An 8,897-nucleotide genomic window follows, 5' to 3' on the forward strand; every position below is an offset into this window, starting at 1 on the left:
ATCTAAATGAGATGATCAAGGACCCAAGAGTAATGCAGAAAGCACAGGTCGAGGTGAGAGAGATATTCGACATGAGTGGAAATGTTGATGAGACTTACATAATGAGCTCAAGTATTTGAAATCAGTGGTCAAAGAGACCCTCAGGTTACACCCTCCAGCTCCACTTTTGATTCCTAGAGAATGTAGAGAAGCATGTGAGATTAATGGATATCATATACCTGTCAAAAGTAAGGTCACTGTGAATGCTTGGGCAATTGGAAGAGATCCAAACTACTATTGTGAACCAGAGAGGTTTTATCCAGAGAGATTTACTGATAGTACCATTGACTGCAAAGGAAGTAATTTTGAATACATTCCATTTGGTGCTGAAAGAAGAATATGCCCGGGCATCAAATTAGGCTTAATAAATGTTGAGCTGGCCCTTGCATATTTGCTGTATCACTTTGATTGGGAGCCTCCTAATGGAGTGAAATGTGAGGACTTGAACATGACTGAGCAATTTGGAGTGACGTTAGAAGAAAAAATGAGCAGCAATTGATTCCTATTGCTTCTAGTTATTTGCATGAAGAACATAAATAACACAACCAGAAGTTATAACTTTTGATAATGGTCACTATCTTTTGAAATGAAGCATTGTCCATCTTTGTTGATTCCAGTAGAGTTGAATGCAAAATCCATGATGAAAAAAATGAGAGATTTTGCTGTGAATGTTAATTGAATAATTTTGTATGTGCATCAATATTACAAACTGATTAATGAAATGTGTTTAAGTCTGTATGCCATGTTTGAAAGACAAGCAGGATAAGCTGGTGGTTGAAAAACATGCAAAGCTTTGAATGCATTTCTGCTTTATAGACTACACAGCACGATGCAAAACAGGCAGCTAAGAAGGATAAACAGCTTGTTAGCATAGTTGAGTGCAATAGGTTCTGTGCTTTTGGGAATAAATATTGATACTCAAAATATGAAAATTGTTGTTTGCATGTTGAACTTTAATTTTATCAAATTTTGTGCTAGATGAGTTGAATTATAATTCGACTATGGTTAATTAGCCATAAAATTTGGGTGTAATTTTATGTACCTGGCCGAGTTTGAGAGATTCTGAGAGGATTCTTTTAGCTTTAAGTGAAACCAGACCTGTAGCGAACAGTACATGAAACATAAGTAGGTTGCATTTCAACTGATTAAAAAAGTACTATCACAACAAAATAGGAATCAAGGTTGCTAACCATATCAGCAACATTGCATCAAGCAGGGTAACAAAACTGCCATCTCAACTGCACCTCCAATTCATCCAACGAAAAGCATGCTGTTAGCAACCAAACTTTCTTCTCCTTTTATCTCTCAAGTGAATCAACTCTTTCCTAGCAATCACTAATAATTCATTCAAGCTTTCAGTGCCTCGACATAAATCCAGAATAAACAGCTCCCTTGCCTGTAGATCTCTCAAAAGCTTTTCACTTTCGTTGTGGTAATTTCCATCACAAAAAGAATCAATGAGAACAGTAAATATAGAGGTATTGGGGCAAATATCTCTTTGTTTCATCTCCTCATAAAGTTGAAAAGCAGATTCAGTATCACCATTGGCACAAAGGCCTGATACAAGAACATTGTATGCAGCAACATCAAGCTTTAAATGGCAACGCTCCATTATATTCTTCAATTCTAAAGCCTTTGCAACATTAGCTTCTTTGCAACAAGCATGCATTAATGTGGTGAAAGTAGCAGTAGTTGGAATGATTTTCTTCCCAAGCATGAAATCAAGAACCCAAACAGCATTTTCGGTCTTCCCTGAATGTGCAAGACCTCTAACAACAGCACTCATAGCAACATCACTGGAGGTGACACCAAGTGTTCTCATCTCATCTTGAAGTTTCATTGCTCCTTTTACATTTCCAACTCTACACATGCTATTGATTAAAGTGATATATCGTTTACATGTAGGAACAGAACCATTTGCCGATAAGGCTTGCAAAACATAATGAGCTTCATCAAAAGCACCAGTTCTAATAAGTCCAAGAAAAAGGGCATTGTATGTATCTACATTAGGAATAACTCCTAACCTATTCATCAGTTTTACCAGATCAAAGGCCTTTTTGATCTGATCCCTTTCACAGAGCTTAGTAATAAGCATGTTAAATGTAAAACAATCAGCAATAGAACCTTCAAGTGTCATCCATCTTAAAATTTTTACAGCAACATCCAATGATCCAGAGCTACAATACCCAAGAATAAGAGAATGCCAAGTTAACCTATCCTTCCTGAAACCGTCTCTGATCATGCCATTATACAGCATAGAACACTTTGCCATCGCATGCCTCTTTGAATATCCATGCATGAGAATATTGTAAGTAGCTAAATTGAACGCTAAACCTCTATTCCTCATTGTGGAAAGGATATCATTTACCTTTGACATTTTCCCCTTCCTTGAGTACCAATCCAACAGTACATTCAATGCTACAGTATCAGGGGTAACACCTTTGTTCAGCATATCTTCAAAAATATAGAAAGCGAATCTTGAATGTCCTGCCTTAAGAAGCCCATCAATTATACTAGTGTACAAGACAAGATTAGGATGTAACAATCCTTTCTCCATTGCCTTCTCTGAGAAAAGAAGTGCAGCAACCACTTCATGCTTCTTGCATAGCAACCCAATAAGATTGCTGTATGTATAACTATCTGGCATAAAATTGTTTTTAATCATCTCATAAATAAGGGCAACTGCATCTGATAAATTACCTAATCTACATGCCCAAGTAAGTACTGTGTTGTAGAAAACATTATCAACAACATAAGGAATGCAAGAAAGTTGATGCATAAACGTGATTGCCTCTTTAATACATCCACTAGTGCAAAGTCCTTTCACCAGGCCACCATATGTGAATCGACTAGGGGAATGGCCTAAACTAATCATTTTATCAAACACAGAAAATGCTTTTAATGCATTACCAGAATTTCCATAACTATTTATAATGCAATCAAAAGTAACAGAATCAGGATCAAGACTCATCCTGCTCATGTGATCCATAAAGTACTCAGCCTCTTCAAGTCTCCCACATCTACAAAAAGTGGCCACCAACACATTGCATGTGAATCGATCTGCAACGTGACCACTATGGTTCATAATTGCATAAGTTTTTAATGCCTCTTCAAGGTTTCCCATCTTACAATAATTGTAGATTAATGTTGAATACAAACTGCTGTTTGGCACTACTCCAGCCTTGTACATTTTACACATTATCTCCTTTGCATTATTTATCTTCCCCACCCTCAAAAATCCATTTATAAGAACTGAAAATGTAATGACGTCAAGATTGATGGAAACTTCTAATAAATCATCCATCAAATGTGCAGCTTCTTCAAGTAGGCCATTCTTACACATCCCATCAATCATTGTAGTATAACTAATACGACAAATTCTCACCCCATTCATCCTCATTCGCTCAAGTATTCTAGATACCAATCCAAATTCAGCATGCTTGGATAGCCCATTCAAAAGAGCCCCATACGTCACTTCATTAGGTCTCAAACCATGTGACTCCATCAGATCAACGAGTCTGAAGGCTTCGCCAAAGTTGCCATTGCGACAATGCCCGTCAACCAAAGTATTGTAACTGATGCTATTAGGGAACAAATTAAACAACAACATCTCATCAAAGACTCGAGAAGCAACTGCAATCTTTCCCTCCTTAACAAATCCATTAATGAGAGTGTTGTAAGTGATCTCGTTGGGATACACCGCATTCTTTCTCATCCTTTTCAACATTAAGTAACCTTTCGCACTCTTGCCTTCCCGGCACAAATTGTCTATCAACAAATTATATGTACAAACATCAACTGCAATACCCTTAGCTTCCATGCGATCAATCATTTCTGACGCCCCTTTATACTTCCCCTTCTTGCAATACCAATTGAGCAAAGTATTATAAGTAACCACATTCGGAAGATAACCACTCTCTTCCATCTTACTCAAGAGCAAACCAGCACTCTTAAACTTCCCCCGCTCACACAAAGCATTTAACAATATGTTGAATGTTGCAACATCAGGATGAACCCTCTTGGCAAGCATTCCTTTGAAAAAGGACCAAAAAAGGTCATGAGTCCGGCCCTTCGCCAACGAACCAAGCACCATGTTACAAGTGCATACAGAAGGCTTGAACCCCCGGGATCCCATCAAGTAGAAAACCTGCACAGCATCTCCAACCATGTTTTCTTTCAAGCAAACTCGAATCAAGATGTCGAAAACAGCAGGGCTAGAGTTGCAAATTGAGTATGTGTCCATAAGAGCAAAAAATGCAGAGTTCAAGCCAATTGGCAAATGCAACAAGTGGGACAAGGTTGCTTTGGCAAAATTGTACATTCTAGCCCTAACAAGTATGTGAGTGGTAGTGCATACTATGTGGGTGACATGATTGAGCTCAAAATTGGGCTGGTTAATAACCCAATTCAGAAATTTGAGAGCTAATCTTCCATGGACAGGTCTCAGTGAAGCCAAACTATACCTCATACAGTTGAGTGATTCCCAACGGTGCACAGTGAGAAATGTGTATATGCTCTTCTCCATATTCAAAACCATAAGTTAGTTTCAAGAAAAAAGAGAGAGAAAGACGGTGAAGTGATCATAAATTGAATGGATGCAGCAGGTGCAAAAGAGAGAGAAATCGTTGGTGACACACTCACTCCATCGCATTCTGCTGTCACCTCTTTTGCCGTACACTCTGTTCCTCCTCTGTCTTCTCTGTCTACTGCTTGCCACTTTGTTTCATTGGCTAAAAGTTTTTTAGTCAAACTCAACCCCCAACAATGGTTCCCTGAAAGAATTTAAAATTAAAACCAAAAGGGTCAACTCAACCCCCATTTCCATGCAAATCAGAAATAAATAAACAAATAAACTAAAACCACACTTCATTCCAGAGACACTAATTTAAGAATTGTTAAAATGAGATCTGATGAGAGAATAAAAAAAGTGCGTACCTGGAGGCAAGGAAGAATCTCTGGCTAAAATATCCATAAAACAAAGTCTTCAACCAATAGGAGTAGAGCTACAATTATCCATCTTATACAAAACATGAACAATTAATTCAGCAAGAATGTAGGTAAGAAAAAACATTCAGCAAATAACTACATCAAGAACAGCAGCAACACAGGTCAAAAAACATATTCAGCAAATAACTACATCATGAACAACAACACAGGTCAAAACACAAGCATTTAGCAAATAAACAAAACACAAGCATTTAGCGAAATAATTCAGAAAACTAAAGAAGAAATAAACACAACATTTCGCAAATAAGCAAAACACAAGCATTTAGCATATTAAATAAATATAGCCTTAACTTCATCTCTTATTATCTTGTTCAGAGTGACACATGCTTTTCTATAATGCACCAAAATTGCCTTCAAATTCCCATTTTATCATCCTACTTCAACGTAAGGTAGAAACCTTCAAAACAGAACTTTATAACTTTGACCCACTTGCTGGTTGGAAACATGCCATTTTATCCACGTTATGTGTAGTTTAGTCCCTGATTGCATCAATTTTCTCACAATGGTACTCCAACAAATCACCAACATATATAACAAAAGTTCCTTTGGTTTGATACGTGCTTCGCTTAATTATATGCAAGTTAAAAGAGAAAATATGAAATCGTAAATAATTGGTTTAGAACATAGTTATTAGATCCGAACCAGTAATCGACTCGGTCATACGACCGGGTTACTAGTTCAACCGGTGGATCACGGGTTGAACCGGTTGATCCGGTCACAATTAAATATAAATATAAAATTACAAAAAATAAGCTTAAAATTAAAAATTCAAAAACATGTCTTCACAAACACATTAATAACAATCAAGTATCAAAATTCTAGCAAATAAAAAACAGAAAAATAAATCAATAAGTTAATAATTAACAAACTAATTAAAAACTAAATTCAACTAATTATACCAAATCAATACTGTCTATGTAAGAATCAAATCAATCAATACTAAGAATCAAATCTATTCTCACAGCAACAAATTCAGCTAATTGACAATTTTCAACAACAAATTCAACCATGACAATTTTCAGCAACAAAGAATTTAACTCCAAAGATGATTTACAGCAACAAAAAAATTTGGCTAAGTAATTATTTCAGCAAGACAGCAACAAATCCAAGGTTCAAGGTTCAGTGATGATAATCAGCAACAAATTCAACTTAGTGATGATTCTCGTCAACAAAAAAAATTAGCTCAGTGATATTTTCAGCAACAAATTCAACTTACAGGGACAAATTCAACCAATCCTAGTTCAGTCATGATTTACAGCAACAAGGCAAATTAATTGATTAGCAATTCAGCAACATGGAAAATTACAGGGAGAAGAGAATTCTGGAAAAGAGAGAACAGGGAAAGCGATGATGCAGGGACTCACCAACGATACACGGCGGCGACAACCCCACGAGTTGCTTAGGGAGAAGGAGCACTGGAAAGGTCGCGAGACGTTGAGACGCCGGAGGGGAGACGAGACACCGGCAAGTGTGACTGAGACGAGACTCGAGTGAGACGGAGAGGCAGAATCAATTCATATTCATAAACCCTAAAATGCTCACATGTTGTTGCAGAGGCAGAATCGAGCAGAGACAAGTCAGACAACCACGGACGCGAGCAGCAACAACCATGCACAGCTCGAGCACTCACTGGCAGGGGTAGGCGTGGCGAGATGCGAACAGCCAACCACAGACAGAGGAGAGAGGGGATACGCGAGCACACGGCACGAGGACCCAGCGAGAGGCGCGGCGACGGCGGGGAGCGTGCGGTGGCGGTGAACCGACGTGAGCCGAGATAGAGAAATGGGATCGGGTGGGAAGCTTCAGAACTAGGGTATTGTTTATGGAAAAGTACAGGTAATAATATATTATCTACCAACTTATTACTAATAATGATTAGTTATTATATTTTAAACACATATATGAAGAGATATATCTAAAAAATATATTTATAAAGATACTTTTATTAAATACAGCTATAAAAAAGATATTTTATTAGATATATTCACAAAAATATTTTTATTAAATACAATTATAAATAAGAGTTGACAGATATTAACAAAAATGATGTTGATAACATAGCGGGATTGATTTTTTATTTAAAAACGTCAAACGGCCTCATTTGGAGAATTTTTTGTTTTAGATATTGAAAGGGTAACTGTTTTGTTGAAATGTGGCAAATATTTAAAGATGCAGAAATTGGACCGTATAATTTATTAAAATTATATAAATAGAACTATTTGATTGGTGAGAGGGACATAAATTGGACAATTCGATTTGTGTTAAAAAAATTAAAAAATTTGAAATAATGTGTCCCAAAATTTTTTAATTTTTTTAACACAAATTGGACCCTTCGATTTATTTACTTCTCACAATTTAAAAAAAATAAAAAATTATAATATTAAAATATATTACTCATTCTATTTTTATATCTAAATTTTTTAATTTCATTTGGGATGGTTTTTTTATTATGAGTAATACTCCAAATAGGTCCCCAAGAAATTTACCATCCGACAGTTTTGTCCCCCACAAAATTTAACTAAGATTTTAACCCTGAGGTTCTCAGATATCCCCCAAATACGTCCCCAAAACCGTTTGATCTGGTTAAAGTGGTGACGTGTCAGGTTAATTGTGACATGTCACCTTTAGGACATTTTGGTCCTCATCCACGTTGGACAAAACGACGTCGTATTGGAACCAATGGCAAAACGACGTCGTTTCGGGGAGGACAAATTCGTCCCCACTTAGACAGAGAATGCAAACGGCGTCGTTTTCATGTTGGGGACCTATTTGTCTTATAATAGTATCTTAGGGGACCTATTTGACCTATAATTCGTGATGTTAAAAAAAATTATATTTACTTCAACGCAAACCCCTTAAAAACACATTGACATTGGTCTGTTTATTTATCAAAATAGTAACATAAACCTGAGAACTCAAACATGTTAACCACACAAATATTTGGCTTCAATAGCAACACAAACCAAATCAAGTTAAAAGAAGGTTTATTTTCTTCAACACAAACTAAACGAAACCATTTTAAATAACATAACGTCTTTTTCCTCCAACATAACAAAAGGTGGTAACATAACTAAGACAACAACTTTCACACTAATTCTTAGAAGCATTGTAAGGTCCCATATCGGTTGGGGAGGGAACGAAGCATGCCTTATAAGGGTGTGGATACCTCTCCCTAGCATGACGCGTTTTGACGAGTGAGTGTGGGAGCCTTCGGCTAGCATCCCTATCGTCAAAGGAAAAACCGTGAGGCCTTGTGTGCCAAAGCGGACAATATCGTGCTAGCGAGTGGTTTGGGCTGTTACAGATGGTATCAGAGCCAGAGCCCGAATCGATGTGCCAGCGAGGGCGCTGGGCTCCCTTAGGGGGGTGGATTGTAAGGTCCCACATCGGTTGGGGAGGGGAATGAAGCATGCCTTATAAGGATGCGGATACCTCTCCCTAGCATGACGCGTTTTGACGAGTGAGTGTGGGAGGTTTCGACTAGTATCCCTATCGTCAAAGGTAAAATCGTGAGGCATTGTGTGCCAAAGCGGACAATATCGTGCTAGCGGGTGGTCTGGGCTGTTACAAGCATCATTTCTTGAAAGACTGGTTCAACCCTCGTATTAGAATGAATTTGAACAACTTAGATACTGTGCCACTTGTTGCACACGAGGGTTGAACCAGTCTTTCAAGAAATGATACTTCTAAGAATTAATGTGAAAGTTGTTATCTTAGTTATGTTACCACCTTTTGTTATGTTGGAGGAAGAAGACGTTATGTTATTTAGAATGGTTTCGTTTAGTTTGTGTTAAAGAAAATAAACCTTCTTTGACTTGATTTGCTTTGTGTTGCTATTGAAGCCAAATATT

General features: G+C 37.3%; 2 protein-coding genes across 4 annotated transcripts in view; one reads left to right on the forward strand and one right to left on the reverse strand.

The window, feature by feature from the left end:
• LOC107459288 (cytochrome P450 71D9-like) overlaps positions 1-725 on the forward strand; it is a 1,578-nt gene extending 853 nt beyond the window's left edge. The window contains exon 2 of the mRNA XM_052251614.1: positions 93-725. Coding sequence (XP_052107574.1) covers positions 93-538 — 446 coding nt within the window. The 3' untranslated portion in view covers positions 539-725. The remainder of the gene's footprint in view (positions 1-92) is intronic.
• Positions 354-6,851, reverse strand: LOC107459330 (pentatricopeptide repeat-containing protein At5g55840). Of its 3 annotated transcripts, none has more exons than XM_021128073.2 (5): positions 6,411-6,851; positions 4,975-5,056; positions 1,230-4,811; positions 1,082-1,137; positions 354-491 (listed from the first exon to the last, which is right to left on the reverse strand). In XM_021128073.2, the coding sequence occupies exon 3, from the start codon at positions 4,574-4,576 to the stop codon at positions 1,313-1,315; it is 3,264 nt and encodes a 1,087-aa protein (XP_020983732.1). In that variant the 5' UTR covers positions 4,577-4,811; positions 4,975-5,056; positions 6,411-6,851; the 3' UTR covers positions 354-491; positions 1,082-1,137; positions 1,230-1,312. The 3 variants fall into 3 exon arrangements, with proteins under 3 accessions (XP_020983732.1, XP_020983733.1, XP_020983735.1); XM_021128076.2 differs by having other exon boundaries at positions 359-458; XM_021128074.2 differs by lacking the exon at positions 4,975-5,056.
• Positions 6,852-8,897: the final 2,046 nt, after the last annotated feature.

The sequence above is a fragment of the Arachis duranensis genome, chromosome 7 (assembly GCF_000817695.3).
Source record: "Arachis duranensis cultivar V14167 chromosome 7, aradu.V14167.gnm2.J7QH, whole genome shotgun sequence".
NCBI lineage: Eukaryota > Viridiplantae > Streptophyta > Magnoliopsida > Fabales > Fabaceae > Arachis > Arachis duranensis.